Source organism: Drosophila pseudoobscura, chromosome X (assembly GCF_009870125.1).
Source record: "Drosophila pseudoobscura strain MV-25-SWS-2005 chromosome X, UCI_Dpse_MV25, whole genome shotgun sequence".
Lineage (NCBI taxonomy): Eukaryota > Metazoa > Arthropoda > Insecta > Diptera > Drosophilidae > Drosophila > Drosophila pseudoobscura.
The window spans coordinates 9,813,025-9,830,886 of NC_046683.1; the positions used below are offsets into that span (position 1 = coordinate 9,813,025).

General features: G+C 43.2%; 5 protein-coding genes across 10 annotated transcripts; 4 read left to right on the forward strand and 1 right to left on the reverse strand.

The window, feature by feature from the left end:
• Window positions 1-274: 274 nt before the first annotated feature.
• LOC4814997 (chromobox protein homolog 3-like) lies at window positions 275-1,351 on the reverse strand. The gene has a single exon (XM_001354960.4). It carries the CDS (start codon window positions 1,213-1,215, stop codon window positions 433-435), a length of 783 nt encoding a protein of 260 aa, XP_001354996.4. The 5' UTR covers window positions 1,216-1,351; the 3' UTR covers window positions 275-432.
• A 194-nt stretch (window positions 1,352-1,545) lies between these two features.
• Window positions 1,546-3,925, forward strand: LOC4815392 (U3 small nucleolar RNA-associated protein 6 homolog). The gene is made up of 4 exons (XM_001354959.4): window positions 1,546-1,753; window positions 1,815-2,118; window positions 2,175-3,359; window positions 3,416-3,925. The coding sequence occupies exons 1-4, from the start codon at window positions 1,662-1,664 to the stop codon at window positions 3,647-3,649; spliced, it is 1,815 nt and encodes a 604-aa protein (XP_001354995.2). The 5' UTR covers window positions 1,546-1,661; the 3' UTR covers window positions 3,650-3,925.
• A 795-nt stretch (window positions 3,926-4,720) lies between these two features.
• LOC4815142 (protein snakeskin-like) lies at window positions 4,721-11,930 on the forward strand. Its single transcript, XM_015186407.2, has 3 exons — window positions 4,721-4,890; window positions 11,102-11,219; window positions 11,326-11,930. The coding sequence occupies exons 1-3, from the start codon at window positions 4,849-4,851 to the stop codon at window positions 11,541-11,543; spliced, it is 378 nt and encodes a 125-aa protein (XP_015041893.2). The 5' UTR covers window positions 4,721-4,848; the 3' UTR covers window positions 11,544-11,930.
• Window positions 10,498-10,964, forward strand: LOC26533288 (uncharacterized; the record flags this gene model as incomplete). The annotated part of the gene is made up of 2 exons (XM_015186408.2): window positions 10,498-10,627; window positions 10,699-10,964. Coding segments are annotated over 2 exons (348 nt in total), but the record flags the coding sequence as incomplete, so codon positions are not given.
• A 1,852-nt stretch (window positions 11,931-13,782) lies between the features above and the next one.
• Window positions 13,783-16,640, forward strand: LOC4815141 (acylphosphatase-1). 6 transcript variants are annotated; one of them, XM_033385061.1, is made up of 8 exons: window positions 13,783-14,335; window positions 14,561-14,705; window positions 14,781-15,025; window positions 15,101-15,345; window positions 15,421-15,665; window positions 15,741-15,985; window positions 16,061-16,324; window positions 16,382-16,640. In XM_033385061.1, exon 1 carries the CDS (start codon window positions 13,929-13,931, stop codon window positions 14,235-14,237), a length of 309 nt encoding a protein of 102 aa, XP_033240952.1. In that variant the 5' UTR covers window positions 13,783-13,928; the 3' UTR covers window positions 14,238-14,335; window positions 14,561-14,705; window positions 14,781-15,025; window positions 15,101-15,345; window positions 15,421-15,665; window positions 15,741-15,985; window positions 16,061-16,324; window positions 16,382-16,640. The 6 variants fall into 6 exon arrangements, 2 of the variants coding, with proteins under 2 accessions (XP_033240952.1, XP_033240951.1); XM_033385060.1 differs by having other exon boundaries at window positions 13,785-14,335; window positions 14,395-14,705; XR_004470628.1 differs by lacking the exon at window positions 15,741-15,985 and having other exon boundaries at window positions 14,241-14,335; window positions 14,395-14,705.
• The last annotated feature ends 1,222 nt before the right edge of the window (window positions 16,641-17,862 follow it).

The window sequence follows — 17,862 nt, forward strand, 5'->3', positions numbered from 1 at the left end:
TTAGGTAATTGTGGGCATTAATAGCAAATTTTTGACATATATTTATACTCGGTCGGCGTGTCTGACGGTCAATAATCGCCGCCGTGCCTATCGAGATGGCATATCGGCCTTGGCCGATGTGTCTTGCGAATATTAAACAAAATTAGGTGCAATGGAGGGGGGAGTAAAATACAAGAACAACTTTAATTGTATTTTATTCGACTACAGAAAAGTCTATTCTTATATATAATTGTGGCCCGGATGTTGCGGGTCCCCAAATAATGAACGAAGTAAATATGTATATTACATACTCCAATTGGGTCTCACCGAATGTGAGATTGGTTAAAGTATATGTAGCTATGTATTTAAAAAAAAAAACATAGTCAAATCAAGATCCACCTTGGATCCTTCCTTAATTGGTACATTAATTTCTATGTATTATTTCGAATATGCTTAGTCGTCGGTTTCTCCGATTCCAAGCTCGCTGTCTCCCTCATCCGGTTTCTGGTTCTCGTCGTTATTGGTGCTGGCGGCTGGACTGGCCTCGGCTTCGACTTCGGCCTCTTGCTCTTGCTCCGGCTCAGCCTCGGCCTCGGCCTCTGGCTCCGGCTCCGGCTCAGCCTCAGCTTCAGCCTCGTCATCCTCTTCCTCGTCTGGTCCGCCAGCAGTGCTGCCACTTGGGGTCTCGACGCTGCCGGGGTTAGTGCCGGTTCCAGAGCCGCTGCAGCCCATGCCGTCGCCATCACCGCCACCGCCACTAGTACCATTGCCATTGCCGGTGTGCCAGGTGAGGCGCTCCTCGTAGAAGGCAATAACAACCTGCGGACAGCGTTCGTTGGCAACTTTGGCAGACACCAAATCGGCATGATCGCTGCCCCTCCATTTCATCAGGAACATGAGTTGACCCAGCGAGTCGGTTGCGCCCAGTATCTTTGACGGAACCAAGCCGCGCTCAAATCCAATGAGCTTTCGGGTTTCTTCGGTCTCGTCCTCCATGAATGACTTCCGCTTGCTGCGAATGTTTTCGGGTGTAGACACTGTTGCTATCCGCTTCTTTGGCTCCTTCTTCGTTTTCAGCGACTCCTCGAAAGTGGATATTAAGTCGGGGCAATCAAGATTTTCTACAGGCTCCCAAGTGTTTTCACTGCGGGGGTATCCTTTCCACTTTAAATAGTATTCCGTGCGGCCGTTTACCAATCTTTTGTCTTCTACACGTTCTACTGAAAATTCGGCCATTTGGGTTATACGATAGGCAATTGTTGCTAGCAATTTTAGTGTAGATGCTTTTCGGCTGTCAAATTGTGCAGTTAGTTTAACGCGACGCTTGTACGGCTAGTGATGGGAGAATACATTGCAGTAAATTGCACGATACCTAACGTGAGTCGGTTTTTGATGCAGCCCTCCCGAAAAACAACAAATAAAGACAAAGAGAAAAATCATAAATAACATTAACAGAAAATGCCGCTATTTAATTCGGAACACTTATGAATTTGCGAAATAAGAGAAAATGTACATTTTAATTTTCGTTTATTCGATATATATATTCGAAACATTCATTCTTTGCAGCTATCGATGATTCCATTCAGTTCTAGTATCGATAGTCGTCGTGTTGCACGTGCGCTTCTTTTTAAAGAAATAAACAAATTTATATTATATTAGCTGATTATAAAAACTAAACGAAAATGGGCGAGTTTATAGCTGAAATGCAGGAGCGCCTGCTGCCGGAGTACGAACAGATGAAGCACTACAACGTATTCACGCCGGATCAAGTCAGGTGAGAACGCTTAGCAGCCTGTCCAAAGGCCCCTCAGTTTATCAATTTACTGATATTCCAGAGAAATCGTGAGCCGGCGCGAGCGTCTATTCCTAAAGATCACTAAAAGCCACCTGGCTGTCGGCGATTATCTAGAGTTCATTGTCTACGAGAAGCAAATGTACAAAACACTCTCGGACAAGGAGAAGATGATGCACATAAAGCTGACCGGCCTGAAGAACTCCATATCCATACGCATCATGCGCCTGTACAGGGAAGTGCTGGGGAAATTTACCCACGACAGGCGCCTATGGAGCAATTGGATCAAGTTCAGCAAGAAGTCCGGTCCCCAGGAGGTGGCTGGCATCTATGAGAAGATGCTGCTGGTAAGGATTCCATCGAGATTTAAATTGCATCGATTATAGTCGTCTTTCTCTCTTAGTATCATGGCGATGATCCGAACTTTTGGGTGGACGCCGCCCTGTGGCTCTACGAATACAATCGCCTCAATATAGATCGTGTGAAAGACATTCTTCTTCGTGGCCTGCAGCGACATCCCGACTCGGAGGCACTTAACAAATGCTTCTTCGACATTCTGCTCAAGGAGGCGGCACGGGCTGATCCCGAGAAGAATCTGGCTGAGAACACACTGTCTGAGCAGGACATCAAACTGGAGCGGGTCGAGGCCGTCTATCGAAACAGCATGGCGAACATTACGAGTTTGGATTATTTTGTGAAGCTGCTGGAGAGCTGCGAGGATCACCACGAGATGACCGTTAAGCTGCAGCGTCTCATCATCGACGACATGCAGGAAAAGTTCCCGCGCGAGCCTGGCCTGTGGGATCTGGCGGCACAGCGTGAGCTGCGTGGATACCATCTGGGGGACCCCGACGAGGAGCCCGACAACAGTGAGGAGGAGCCAGCCAGCAAGAAGTCTCGTCCTGCCACCAATGTGCGCTCCCTAAAGCGACGCATTCAACTGTGCGTGACTGTCTACAAGTCCGCCGTGGAGGTGCTGCAGACACAGGATATGTGGAGCCTCTATTTAGATGCCATGCTTGCCCTCAACAGCGACGGAAAGGCGGAACGAGCGCTCAAGCAGCAGTGCCTGGCCGATGCCCTGCAGGATGGCCACCGCTCGAAGCTAATGCACGTGCGCCACTATGCCACCCTGAGGAAGATGCTCAGCAGTGCGCCCAGTGGACGGGAGGCCGCTGTTACCATTCTAACAGAGGCCCTCAAGAACGATGCTTCGGTCGAGATGCACCAGCTGCTGCTGGCCACGCACGTGCAGAATGACAGCGAGTCGCTGATCTATGAGCTGTTCAACAAAATCCAGAAGACCATGGGCCCCGAAGCGCTGCCTCTGTGGCAGAGCGTCATCCTCTACTATCGCACGCGTCAGGATAGTCTCGGCAAGAAGCGCCTGGAGGAAATCTACAAGCTGGCCACCGCCTCCGTCTGGCCGGAGTTCGCGGAGCTGCGCTCCGACTATCTGCAGTATCTCTGGCATGCAGAGTCCGTTGATGCAGCGCGCACGGAGTACGCCAAGCTGGCGCTCCAGCCGCCCATGTCCCTACAGCTGCATCGCCAAATGGCCCATCTCGAGAGCAGTCTGGCAGTGCGCGTATGTATTCCCATTCTATTTCCAATCGCAGCTAATTGTTTGTCGCTTCTCTGCAGGACAAGGCGGCCATCAAGTCCTGGCGCATGTGCTACGAGTTCATGGCCGTTTACTTTGGCAAAACGGAGCCCAGCATCTGGGTTGAGTATCTTACCTTCGAGCGGGACCATGGCGAAACCAAGAACCTGTCTCTGCTCACGCAGCGAGCCCTCACCACCCTGGAGCCGCGGTATGTGCCCGCCTTCGAGGCGGAGCGTGCCCTGGCCTATGTGGGCGCTGCTCTTGTTGGTTAAGGCATGGATCGACTGGTTAATTTTTCCTAGCTTTGTAAGTCTATATAGTGCTTTTTTTTGTGTATAATGAGATGAACTCGACTGGGCTATTATTATATTAATATTTTCTAATATTTTGCTATCGATTGACGAAATCAAATCAGTTTTTAAATAGTTCTAGTGTAAGAGCCAGTGATCTACAACTTTAAAAGATGAAAGTGTATGATATTGCAGTAAATTTTACAATTATCAGATATCAATGATATAATATGATAGATATATTACGATTTGATATGATATGATACAGAAATGATTTATTAAAAAAATTAGTTTTTCTTTTTTGTAAAGTTTGTAAATTAAAATCTTTAAGAAAATATTACATATTGATCATGAAGATCACTTGGTATGTGATCCTCTTGGCGGTGCGTTTCGTGCTCTCGCTGTCGCTCTTAGTCGAGTAGTTTAATGTCTTCCTCAAAATTTATTTATTTTTCAAAACTAATCGAATCAAGCGATTTTCATAGGCTAGAAATTATATCTAGATAATTTAATTTCATCATGAAATGGCATCATATTTGTAACCATTTTAGTAGCTACAATGATCCCTAAAAACCAAGTTCCTGTCCAGACCGTGCAGTCTTTCCCTATAAGATATTCCTCTATCTATCTCTATCTTCCTATATCTCTATTTATATGGAAACAGTATAGGGGTTTCCTTCATTACTTTGTTTACTTCTATATCTTCTAATCTAATCTTCGAAATATCAATGATTCAATTGGTCTGTAAAATTGGTTGAGTTTATTTCAATACGACGCAGTAATCGTATGCGAGTTTTGACAAGGGTGGATACATACGCTGCCGCTCCCATTGCCAAACAGTGCATCCTTTAGATGGGAGTTAAAGTCTACTAATGGCGTGGTGGCTGGAAGGCCAACTCCCGGATACTATCTCTGCCCCACTCCCCTGTGCTCCTGCTGCTGCTGACGCGTTTCGTGGCTGTGCCATTGCGCTGCCTGCGCTAACGCTGACGCCGACGCTGTCGCTGTCGCTGCCGCTTGCCCGAGCTTTGGATGCGAGCGGCGGCAAAGCTTTCGTCACTTCGTTTGCGTACGCCGTGGAAACAACACGCACTTCTAAGATACAAACCCATTCGAACTGATCCTAAGTTCAGATACATTTGCATCTCAAATCGAATCGAATCGAATCGAATCCGATCGTCATGGAGTTCAACAATCGTCTGCTGCTGAAAATCATTGAGCTGGTGAGCAGCCCCTGTTCTGTTTGGTTTTTTCAAATTTCTTTTTGTGTGATTGTGTTGTGTATCTTCATGTGCATCTGAATCTGTATCTCTTAGTTCTTCTCTCGTTCTTCCTGTGGTGTGTGCTGTGCGTCTTACAACCTGTCTTTCGTTTACGATTTCATCCCTGGCCTTGGAAGGCCCTGCGCCAGCAACACAACCGGTTCCGTTCCCTCTCTTGTATTTTCTGGACCAAAACAAAACCCAAATCCCATGACTTCATTGTACATACTCTCCGTGCAGGGGAGGGTACTACCATTAAAGGTCTCGCCCAGAAGTTTTTCACTCTCACCTCTCTAACCGGAAAACCCAAGATATTCACATCCATCTTTTGCATTCTCCAAAAGATATTCGTTTTCCCACCAAATTTCATCCTAATCTATTGTATATTGCTATAATCTTCTGTTTCTGCGACTAATAATTCTTAGAAAGGCTCTATTTCATCATACATCTTAGACAATTATGAGTTATATTCATCATTAAACAAAACTTTGAAATATACTCATAATTGTTTTAAGCAAATATATTACAAAATGTTCTATAAGATTTCATTTTAGTAGTAATCGTTTTGTTATAATATTATTTGTATGTAACTTTCAAACTGAAGTAGCTCTGAAATTCGATGTAGCTATAAAGGATCTACTCCCGCAATTCATCTCCAAAGGGTATTCCATGCTTCGGCTTTCAAAGCCATGTCTTTCCCTTAACGAATTTGAAGTTTTTTTTCTCCTTTTTTTGGAGTTATTGCGTAGTTGTTTTGGTTAATGCGTGCTCTCGGGCTTTCGGTTTTCGGTGTTTCGGTGTGAGTGAGGAGGAGAGGTGGTTCCCTTGTCAGTCCGTAGACCGGTGATGTCATCGGCTTAGATGAATTGCTACAAAAACCTAATATAATATTCGGTCATGCCTGCCTCTGGGGGCACAAAAGAACGCAAGAGATGAAAGAGAACTTGATTTGTCTTCCGCTGGCATAAGCAGAATGGCGTTAGAATGGGCGGACTCCAATGATGATGCCGAGTTGACATCATCTCCTACATACATACATACATATGTATGTATGATGTCACCCACGCTACTCGCTCTGGCACTCATCCGATCCGATCTGTTCGGATCCGATCCGATCCATACCGTTCTGTTCTGTTCTGTTCTGTTCGGGGCAGTTCATTCTTTTATATTTATTTCCATTGTCTGGCTCTTTAACTCAATTCAAATTGTTCATTAGCCAGGTGTGTTTATTTGTGAAATTATATGGAAATTTCCCCCTGACAAATTATCGAATCATTATTTTTATTTGCAAAATTGTCAATTGGCAAATTGGCAAGAAAAAAAGTGAAATGCTTTCGTGGCTGAGCACATTTTCCCAGAGCCTTAATTAAACGATGGATTAGATGAACGTTTGCCCCATTCCATCGATTAATCATGTTGTGACATCATTTTTAGAGATTCTGCGTGCGATTAATGGGTGGTAGAGGGTTTCCATATGGAAGCTCTATAGCATCTGATTGAGAGAGAGAAGTACTGTCATTAATAGGTGTGAGCAGAGCTTCTCTTCTGTTCTATGTCTTAGAACTGTGGAAATATTATTACGAATATATTTCTTCTCACTAGAATGTTCTTTACAAGACTTTGTTTCTAGATAGATATGAGAAATTGTACAAAATATTTATATATCATATATGTGGATCATATTTACAGTTTATATTCGAAATGATTTTGTTTGCTGAAGTACGAGCATCATGCGGTTTCATTAATCATTATATTCACAGTATGACTACGAGTACGAGTATATGGTATACAGTACCTACATACATATATTTGCAATGCTGAGACATCTGCTTCGACCCCCCGACTTTGACTTGTTTGCTCTCATCTGTTATCAGGCAAGCGGATGGATGAGTCAAAGCGATGATCGGAGCGGGCAAATGTACCTACATACGAGTATCTTTTACTGGAAATAAATACTTTTGAAATACATATGCACTTCTGTGGACATGACCGCATGACCCATATTTAAAAAAAAACTCTAATCAGAGTCACTATATAAGGAAATGGTTATCTCTTAAGTCTTTATGTAGCTTATAATTATAGCTTAGGCTTTGAAATTCAAGGATTTTTATCCTAATCTTACATACTTCATGAAAACCTCAAATATTCAATTGAACGATCTGTTTACACTCGGTCTCTCTGACTTGATTGCAACTTGTGTGATGATTATATCCACACACATTAATCCCATCACTCGAGTGACGACGACCCACTTGACTGAGGATCGTACTCGTACTCGTAATTTTTTGCAATGCGGGTCATGTCCGTCGCGCCCGTCCGTGCCACACCCACAGAGCCACAGCAGTGCCGCACTGCCGAACTGCCGCAGCTCAAAGCTGAATGGAGTGCCGTCGCGATCACGTTTCACTTGGCTATTGCACTGACTAATCCGAACCGGACCCCGGACTGGGGGCTAAAACAGCAGCAGCAACTACAATGATGTCATCACTCACATGGCCAAAAAAATAATAGCAAACACAAAAACAACAAAATGCCAGAGCATTACGCATACGCATGCCGCCATGTGCGATCCGCCTAAAGGTCGACTGGCGATCCGTCGCCGGGCGGATTGCATTGAGTAAACAACCGACTCATAAAAAACAGAACGCCCTGGGAATATCTAATTGCAAAATGGCCCAAAGGCTGCCATTCCTGTTCACCTGATTGCCTATTCATCTAACTAACTATCTATCGGTCAGAGGATTACTCATTCTCCCCAGAATCGTTGGCCAGAACGTTATTCTTTGGGCAAATAATTGTCTCACTCACTGGCTGGCTGGTCATGGGAGCAAATGAAGTGAAAACAATTCCCAAGATAAGAGGAGGCGGCACCCGCACCCGCACCTCCATCCGCACCACCAACTCGACTTGCAACGCCAGTCGTAAACATATTTACGAGCTAATAAATGTTTTAGCTGCTGCAAATCTGTGCCTTGCCTTCTGCCACATGTATTTTTTGTTAACGGAATTCCGTTTAATTGATTTCGACTGTTTTCGACCTGCTCGGATTTATATGGCCAAGACCCTGTGCCTCTGCCTCTGACCCTCCTTTTGTTTGTGCCTCGCTGGCATGTCAGGTGTATAATGAATGGACGCATACAAACAATATCAATTGGAAATTGAAAATAAAATTGATCTACGGGCTTTGTGGGGCCCCCATTGGTAAATGGTAAATGGTTGGGTCTCTATTTATTTTGGGCTTATATTCTTTGTGGAGAGGATTTCCCCTTGGCGACATAAATATCCACACCCTGTTCCGTGTGCCATGTGCTATGTGGCCCCTGTGTTAGCCCGGTGTTTTGGATACAATAAATGGCAGACGAAATATAAACAATTCTTAGTCATATTGGAGATAAAACCATTCATACAATACAGTACATATGTATAGCGGAACGTTTACGTTATTATTTCGTTCATTCATGCAGAAAGATGCAAAAACAGAAAGATTACATATAGAATATGACTTCAAACGGATGCTGGAACGATGGAATATGGACAGAAGCAAAGAATTTGGGGGATTTTCTTTGTTTAAAGGCAAGGTTTATTTGGAACGTGAAGCCCTTTGACATCTGTAGGAATTACAGAGATTCGGTTACAAGGGTCATGGTGCGTCATGCAGCAGCGCCCCTCGGTGGTCGACTCCTTAGATCTAATAGCATCATTTCGTTGTAATTGTAACTAAATTGCCGTGAAATTGAATGCCCCATGATGTGATTCCCTGCAACATCTGTTGCAAATGTGTTCTTGAAAAAATATTGCTAATAGATAGATGCTTCCTTCCGCTACATTTTCTATGGAAATCGTTTGTTTATCTCATAGTTTTCCATTAGTTTTTTTTTTTTGGGGATTAATGTCATATTTATGGGGCTACCGTCGTTCGCCCCACCCCTCTTCAAGATTTATGGGCGTGACAATTAAATAATAAAGAATAGCACAAACAATACAGGTACACATACATACATACTATATATTTATACGGATATCTGAAAGATATATGGAAGTGGGAGGCGAGAGCAAACATTCGGTAATTATTGACACACATAATTGCTGTGTGTGCCGCGGGAAATTGGTGGCGGAAAGTCCACATAGGAATATAGATACAAAATATTGTGTACGCGAGATACTATTCCACATTTAACCCATACACAATGGATATTTTTATGGCCAATGCACGAGGCCAGCAGCGAGCAAATAAGGATATGGAATATGGAATATGGAAATGTGTTTATTTATATCCCACTCCCCACTCCAATTGCCATTAACATCACCATTTCCATTCCCACTTCTGGTATATTCTAGCCTAATGACCTCTCCTTTGGGTCTGGTCTGTCTCCTTGCATTACAAAGTCAACAGCATAATGCTTTGACGCTGCATCCTGCGGATGGGGATGGGGTTGGGTTTGGGGTTGGGGTTGGGGTTGGGCGGCAGCGAAGGACAAACCAATTAGCAGAAGCGTCTCCTAATTGATTGATGGTCGCTGTAGGGTGTGCCCACTGTTGCCCACATTTGGCTCTGTCCCCTCCCCCAATGAAGCACTCGACACGCCATATCGCTACCACATTTATCGCCTATCAATATCGAAATAATTTTCATATTTGATAAGCAAATTGGCCTCCCATTCGTGTGGGGTTTAAGTCCCTGGGACTTTTGCGCTACTTCGCTTGCAGTGCCCCGATGATGATATATGGAAGCAGCCATGAAGTGAAGGGGCACCTTAAGTGACAGCACAGCCACTTGAGGTGGCATAAATGATTTACGATTAGATGTCGGCATTGGTCAATGAAACTGACAACTTCCAGCAAATATATCATGGCATCCAATAGCATAACCATTATGAAATTCCCTCTGCCTTTTGGGCAACTTTTAAACACTTTTAAAGACGGCCTGCTTGGCATTTAGCCATTAGGGTTAAGTGTCTGTTTATGGCCTAATTTCCTGTCCACACCCAATGCAATGAAAGCGGGCATATGGTCGAAATTACAACCCATTAAATATCCATGACGCACTACAATTTATCAATCGATTCTCGTGAAGCTTTTAGCCAGAGGATTAACTGGGATTTGCTACTGATTTCGTAGTATAAATGTGAGGGATACATATAATGTTTAATGTAGGAGGATATATACTTTCTTTTGCTGTTGGGACTTTTCCCGTCAAAGTCCTACAGGTCCTAGACCCTAGTCCCCGTCATGCGACAGCGCCCCTCGGTTAGCTCTCTCTTTGTCTCTCTTTAGGAATGGCTAAGCTGAGTGCCAACATTCCAAAACCCACCCAGGGATAGTCCTTCCTGAGGAAACACCTCTTCTCCTATCGCATTATCGAGGATAAGTCGGAAACCACTGATCAGTGGATGCTGTGTCCATCATAGGATCCTTATATCTTGTTCTCTCTATCTGGAATATCTATCTATCTCTGTGGTTGGCTGCCTCCTGTCACTGTCCCGATGTCTGTCTGCTTGTCTGTCTGTCAGTCTGTCCGTGTTCGTGCCTAATCGAGTACTCAGATACTGAGAGACATACCATTAACTAAAACAGACCTTCATCGCCACGAGCATCATCCTGATCGAGAGCGTGGCGGACCACAGGTACAGCAGCCAGGCGATGCTGGTGTGCGGCACCCTCACCGGCTACGCGATCATCTGTGCCACACTGGGCATTGGTAAAGGACTAGTCCATGAGTCCACGAGTCCTTTTGTTCATCCTGTTCAACCGGTCCGATCCGTCTTTCAGGTCATCTCGTAGGAGCGAACATTGACAAGCGCATCGATGTCCTGTTCTCGGTGGCCGCCGTGATCCTCTTCATAGCCAGTGGGGCCGTCATCCTCGACCGCTGGCTGGACGTCTATGAAGTAGAGAGCGACAAGAACAGTGTCCTGGCAGCGGCTATATTCTGTTTGGCCAATGGGGCCATCTTTGTGGGGGATACCTTTGTAGTGCTGAATGCTTGACAAATGTGAAATAAAATCGAGTCTCAATGAAAATGAGGGGCTAATGAATTGCCACAGTTTTTTTTTTTAATGGAATGCGGCAACGATCCCGAACCCGAACCCGACTGATCTCCGAGACTAATTTTTGCACCGTTTTCTCGCAATCTAACGATCTTTCTACTCTTTTCTCTGTTCTGTTCCCACAGGCCATCGCCATTGCCTGCATTGTGATGTACGAGGTGGATGGAGCCCTCTCATCGCGTCCCCTGATCGTCTGCGGCACCATCGGCGGCTTCACGATCATCTGCGGCGTTCTGCTGATCGGTGAGTGTTGTGTTTTGTTGTGACTATGATTAGCCACGGATCGTTGGATCGTTAGATCGTTGGATCGCTGGAAATAACCCCCCTATTTTCTGACTTTCTGTTGCAGGTCATGTGATCAACTCTCTGGTGGAGAAGCGCCTCAATGCCTTGATCTCCCTGATCGGCTGCATTCTGTTTGTGGCCTCTGGGGCCTTGGTCATCGATGAGTGGCATGATGCCGTGCTGCAGAAGGATAGGAAGCGCAACGCCATCGCCGCCGGTTCCCTGATGATCATCAACGGTGCCGTCTTCCTCCTGGACACCCTCTCCATCTGCCGAACGTAAAGAGTTGTTCTTCTCCAACCAATCACTTATGCATCCATAAACACGCTTCGTCGTTGTCTAAAATTCTCATGGCTTCTGTGTGGATCGTCGTAAATGCGCTGAGAAAAGAGAATATGAATCTATGTATACCTACCCCCCAGTGTATTTTTTTTTTGTTGTTTTTGATACCATTATATTTATACATACAATATAGCTATATATGCATAAATGTATGTACTAGAGTATCTATCCATTTGCGTAGCACTTAAGCTAATCTCAGATACGCACGAATCAGAAACAGAAACAGAATCAGAATCATAAATGTAACGAACAGAGGGCATTCTCTTGAAAAAATGAATATCAAATTATTTACAGGAATCCATTAAATATATGCACACATACAACATATTCGTATTCGTATTCGTATTCGTACTCGTAGTATATTATGCTAAACACACACAACATCTGCTGGTCATGTCTTCTTATATCATCATAATTGCCTCCTCCTCTGCCTTGGAGCTTGGAGAGCGCTTCCCAGAGAAAATTGCCCATAATTGCGAGCACGAGGGGGCACGGCACACGAGAGTGTTTCTTGGGAAAGACCAGAGACTCTTCGCATAAGAGCAACAGCGCCTGACGTCACGTGCCAACTGTTGCAAAACCGAACCTGAACCCCACACAGAGACCCAGGCACAGACCCTGGAAAGGTTGTCAACTTTTCACATTGCCACTTTCTCATCTGCTACAAAGTAGAGGGATGCCCTCCCCTGGCATCCTACAGCTGTGCAACTGTCTAAAGAGTCAATCCATTCAAGCTGCGAATACCGGCAGGCTGCTCCCTAGAGACCCTTGATTCTCAAATAGTACCAGAGCAATTCGTAGTAGTGGGTGGAATGTAAAATTTCCAACATCTATGGAGATTGTAAAGAGCATACTCTATTGGGTTTTGGTAGTAAGAACATGCTAGATATATAGATACACATATGGGTATAGGATTTTATTATGTCTGGATGGACTGTCTGGATATGGAATACTTGTGGCATTGTAATTCTATCATCTTCATTTGTGTTCACTTTCTGTGTGCATCATTCGCTTGGATTTGCTTGAGATCTATCAAATCTATGCCTATTTGAAAACGTGATTGTCTTTCCAACATGTAGTACGAGTAAGGGACCACAGTGCCACAGAAATATTAAAAAAATACCAGAAACTGTTGATAGTTTTCCCAGAACATTTTTGTTGTATTATAGGGGCTCTTCTTATTTATCTTAGAAAATAAGTACCAAAAATTTCCAGCAGCAAATATCTATAATTTTTTCCAGTAAAATCTTTTTCATAAATAAAACACTTACAATTATACCAGGAAAATTCTAGAAAATTACCGAAAATTATAAATAATTTTCCAAGAGATCTCATTTTCATAATAAATGAGGTTTGTTTGATGGCAAACAGAGTTGTCTTAGCAAAATTGCGCTGAACTTCAATAGATAATGGATACAGCATATGTATATCTCCATCTGAGCCCAAGGAACTCGGCATCTCCTCTCGCGAAAGCCATGAAATTTGTCTTAAGCAATGCTTAACGTCCATAATTTGGCAAATCATTCAAAGGGTATTCAATATTCGCTTCCTTGAAAGGTAATGGGAGCCCTCTCCCTTCTTGTTTGTCTTTGGCTGTGGCCTGTTGCTGTTGCTACTCACTCATGTTGCGAGCTTAGTATAATTAAGCAATTTATTTAATTTCTAATTATTTCTCATCCCATCCCCCCCTCCACATGACAACTATGTGAAAAAATTATATAAAAACCCAACCACAATCACCGCAAAATAGACGCACTGTGGTGCCGGTCTTGGCGGAAGAGCCGAGGAAAAATCAAGTCGAGATAAATCGCTTTTGAAATACTGAGATACAGATGCATGCTGCCGCGCCCAAAGACTTGAGACCGAGTTGTGATTTATATTTAAATTTATGTATATTTTTCTTTGATTTTTTCTTTACTAAATCCGCAAATTTTTCATAATCTATAGTACATGCATGTAGTATATATTGCGAACTTTGCGGGGGTATTTTCTTTGGGAATAAGATCTGTTGGGGCCAGCCATCGTCTGCGATAATTGCCTGCCATTACACTTAACCCTTGAACTGGAATTGAGGGTCAGAGTCAGAGGAGGTCATGACTTGTTTTTTTGGTTTTGCACTGAGAAACTCTCAGAAAAGTAGGCAAGTAGGAATGCCTCACTGAGAGGTACATATTTCAGGGCCCTGTTCGGCTCAGTACTTGTTTGGGAGCAGCGCCCTGAACATCAGCTCTAAAATTTACAGTTTTTCCAAATTATTTTTGTATTTTTTCCAAAAAATTTTGTTTTAGAATGTGTAAATAAAACTTTTTCAAAATTTCTGTGATAATGTCCAAGGCCAATATAATGACTTGTGACTTTGAAATTAAGGGAAAAATCCCTAAAGAGGCGTTCGAGATGTTCGCTGCGGCCCAGGCCAAGGTGTTGGGTTTGCGCGGGTACATCACCCAGGTCTCTGAAGAGTGCTTCAAGGGTCAACTGCAGGGTGAGGGCCGTGTGATTGAGGCCTTCAAGCAGATGATCCTGTCGGCCGCCGAATACGTGGCTGCCGTCAAGGAGTTCGTCATCAAGAACCTCAAGGCCATCGATGACTACACCTATAAGACCTTCGAAGTGAAGGACAAGGGGGCAAAGTAGAAGCTCTGCGAACACCAAGCCATGGATCTCTAAGAAGCCGATTAGTTACAAGTCCGTGGCAAAGATTCGGAAGGACCATTCATTGAGAAATCCATTGGGTGAGTTTTAGGAATTGGTATATTTTCGGGGAAACATTATTTTGAGTTACCTGTCACAGGGCGCTGCTTTGACATTTAGTTGAAGATATATATTTTACTACCATTTACCGGACGCAAAATACACTCTTCCATCCGCGAGATTTTAAATGCTTTGATAAAATGTGCAAGCTATGTATATATTTTTTATGCAAATAACTACACTGTGCAATACCTGAAACTCCTAAGCCCGAGAACCCTGCCCTTCTGGAGTTTATTTTTGTTTACCAATTAATACACTACACTAATCCTGAGACGTCCAAAGCCGATCTGGAAGCGGGTGCTTTCAGATCCCTGGTAAAAACTCTGAGGGACACATCCACGAATCAATCGGGTGAGTTTTTACAAGTGCTATATTTTCGGGGAAACATTATTTTGAGTTACCTCTCCCACCTGCTTTGACATTTAGTTTGAGTTCAATATTATACTACCATACTAAATACCAAATATACTGATGGATACCTGAGACGTTGGATGCCTTGACAAAATGTGCAAGGTATACACTTTTTTATACACAAATACAAATGTATATGCCCTCTGCTGTAACTATTGATTGGCCCCGATCGATTAGTTACGAGAAGTACTCCCATGAAGAATGGAATCTACACAAATTTCTGGTAAAGACTCTAAGAGACACATCCAAGAATCAATCGGGTGAGTTTTTACGAGTGCTATATTTTCGGGGAAACATTTTTTTGAGTTACCTCTCCCACCTGCTTTGACATTTAGTTTGAGTTCAATATTATACTACCATACTAAATACCAAATATACTGATGGATACCTGAGACGTTGGATGCCTTGACAAAATGTGCAAGGTATACACTTTTTTATACACAAATACAAATGTATATGCCCTCTGCTGTAACTATTGATTGGCCCCGATCGATTAGTTACGAGAAGTACTCCCATGAAGAATGGAATCTACACAAATTTCTGGTAAAGACTCTAAGAGACACATCCAAGAATCAATCGGGTGAGTTTTTACGAGTGCTATATTTTCGGGGAAACATTTTTTTGAGTTACCTCTCCCACCTGCTTTGACATTTAGTTTGAGTTCAATATTATACTACCATACCAAATACCAAATATACTGATGGATACCTGAGACGTTGGATGCCTTGACAAAATGTGCAAGGTATACACTTTTTTATACACAAATACAAATGTATATGCCCTCTGCTGTAACTATTGATTGGCCCCGATCGATTAGTTACGAGAAGTACTCCCATGAAGAATGGAATCTACACAAATTTCTGGTAAAAACTCTGAAGGACACATCCACGAATCAATCGGGTGAGTTTTTACAAGTGCTTTATTTTCGGGGAAACATTATTTTGAGTTACCTCTCCCTCCTGCTTTGACATTTAGTTGGAGTTCAATATTATACTACCATACTAAATACCAAATATACTGATGGATACCTGAGACGTTGGACGCCTTGACAAAATGTGCAAGGTATACACTTTTTTATACACAAATACAAATGTATATGCCCTCTGCTGTAACTATTGATTGGCCCCGATCGATAAGTTACGAGAAGTACTCCCATGAAGAATGGAATCTACACAAATTTCTGGTAAAAACTCTGAGAGACACATCCACGAATCAATTGGGTGAGTTTTTACAAGTGCTTTATTTTCGGGGAAACATTATTTTGAGTTACCTCTAACACCTGCTTTGACATTTAGTTGGAGTTCAATATTATACTACCATACTAAGTATCAAATATACTGATGGATGGATCACTGAGACGTTGAATGCCTTGACAAAATGTGCAAGGTATACACTTTTTTATACACAAATACAAATGTATACGCCCGAAAACAATGCCCTCTGCTTAAACTATTGATTGGCCTCGAACGATTGGAAAATAGAAATCTACAAAAAAGAAAGCAAAGAATGTACACAAATCCCTGGTCAAGAATCGGAAGGACCATACACGAATCCGTAAGGTGCGTATTAGGAATTTGTCTCATGAAATCCTCATATTGAGAGTCCTTCATTCATAGCGGCAAGTCTAATTTTTTTCTTTTGGAAAATCGACACTGAAAAATTCCTGAGAGGTCACAAGCTAAGGAAAGGAGAAGATCAAGCCGAGGGAAGATCCTGGATACCGGTCACAACATTGAGATCTATGGCAAATAATCCAAAGGACAGTTCAGCCAGGAGACCTGTCTGCTGAAATCAGCCAAGAAAACTGTACAGTATCTTTTAGCAAAGACTCCAAGTGACTCTCGAATTAATAAAAAATTGTCTGTGTATAAGAAATGTGTGTGCGTTTCTTTGGGTAACCAGGTGGGTTATCCATGGCACATTATGGATTATGGATGGAAGAACCAAGCAGATGAATCTTTCCCATTCTTTCGTTGATCGTGCATAATGGGTAATTGACTTGCGATGATTGGGTATAGATGTTAGGCCTGTCTAATGGATCATTAAGGGAATAATAAAGTGTGATCACTAATAATATGATTATTTTCTTGGAAAACTTCCCCAACATCCTAGCAGAAGTTATCCATGAATATATAGCTCAGTATCCACTACATCTTACACAGGGGTTGTCCATAAAGATCCCTCCATAAAGTAGATAAACACGATTTGGTGGATTGGTATGTTATTCAACAGATCATTACGCATCAAATGATGATAGTTAGCAGCAATCACTGATCATCATTAAGAACCCATTGAGAGGATAACCTATTCTGTGGGGGTTTTCTGTTAAGAAAACGAATGACCCACGAAAGAGAACCATACGCTAGTTTAGGGTTAATCGCGACTCATAAGCTAATGGCATCCGATGGCGGGAGAGACAGCCTTGAGATGAGGATTGCTGGCACTGCCACTGTGTACTGTGAACTGTAGAATGGCGATCGCTGTGATCGGATATCGCATGTTTTGGATTCATAAACCAGCTGCTGTTGCTGCGGTGCTGCTGCTGTGCTGGCACATAGACACCATGTACTGAAGTACGACTTCTACTTCGACTTCCCGACTACTTGGCATGCAAATCGAAGACATGAGATCGACACGATCGGGGTGTACGAACATACAAGCCAACAACAGCAGCAGCATGGTGGATAGTTATTTATGTATTCGGATACTTGTATTCGCATTTGCCAGGCTTGTTGCACTCTGTTCCCCCTGCCCTGTTCTGCCACAGTCGGATAATGTATCTACGATGATATATGGACAGCTAATCCATCATGGCCCAAGAAACGTTACCATTTTATGGGTCAATTTGCGGACGGATGGCCATTACAGGTGCGCGTGTCTGCTGCGAGAACTGCAAAACCATGTAACAGGTAGCCAGCCATCTCTGGCCATTCACTCGACCAACCCATATGGGAAAATACCGCAAAATTAGAGGAAATTAGCTGCTGCTGCGGTCGAATCAGCTGCGTAATTGCAGCGCCGTGGCAACCCTGGCTAAGCAGGAAGAATCACCGACAATGATGGCCAATTCAGTGATGTCGTAGCTGTAGAATAAACC

What these genes read in the sequence shown, in the direction of transcription:
- LOC4814997 (XM_001354960.4), bottom strand. Translation starts at nt 1,215, where the DNA reads ATGGCCGAATTTTCAGTAGAACGTGTAGAAGACAAAAGATTGGTAAAC.
- LOC4815392 (XM_001354959.4), top strand. Translation starts at nt 1,662, where the DNA reads ATGGGCGAGTTTATAGCTGAAATGCAGGAGCGCCTGCTGCCGGAGTAC. An exon ending in TCTATGAGAAGATGCTGCTG is followed by an intron (nt 2,119 to 2,174) that starts GTAAGGATTCCA and finishes TTTCTCTCTTAG; the next exon opens with TATCATGGCGATGATCCGAA. An exon ending in AGAGCAGTCTGGCAGTGCGC is followed by an intron (nt 3,360 to 3,415) that starts GTATGTATTCCC and finishes GCTTCTCTGCAG; the next exon opens with GACAAGGCGGCCATCAAGTC.
- LOC4815142 (XM_015186407.2), top strand. Translation starts at nt 4,849, where the DNA reads ATGGAGTTCAACAATCGTCTGCTGCTGAAAATCATTGAGCTG. An exon ending in TGCTGAAAATCATTGAGCTG is followed by an intron (nt 4,891 to 11,101) that starts GTGAGCAGCCCC and finishes CTGTTCCCACAG; the next exon opens with GCCATCGCCATTGCCTGCAT. An exon ending in CTGCGGCGTTCTGCTGATCG is followed by an intron (nt 11,220 to 11,325) that starts GTGAGTGTTGTG and finishes TTTCTGTTGCAG; the next exon opens with GTCATGTGATCAACTCTCTG.
- LOC4815141 (XM_033385061.1), top strand. Translation starts at nt 13,929, where the DNA reads ATGTCCAAGGCCAATATAATGACTTGTGACTTTGAAATTAAGGGAAAA.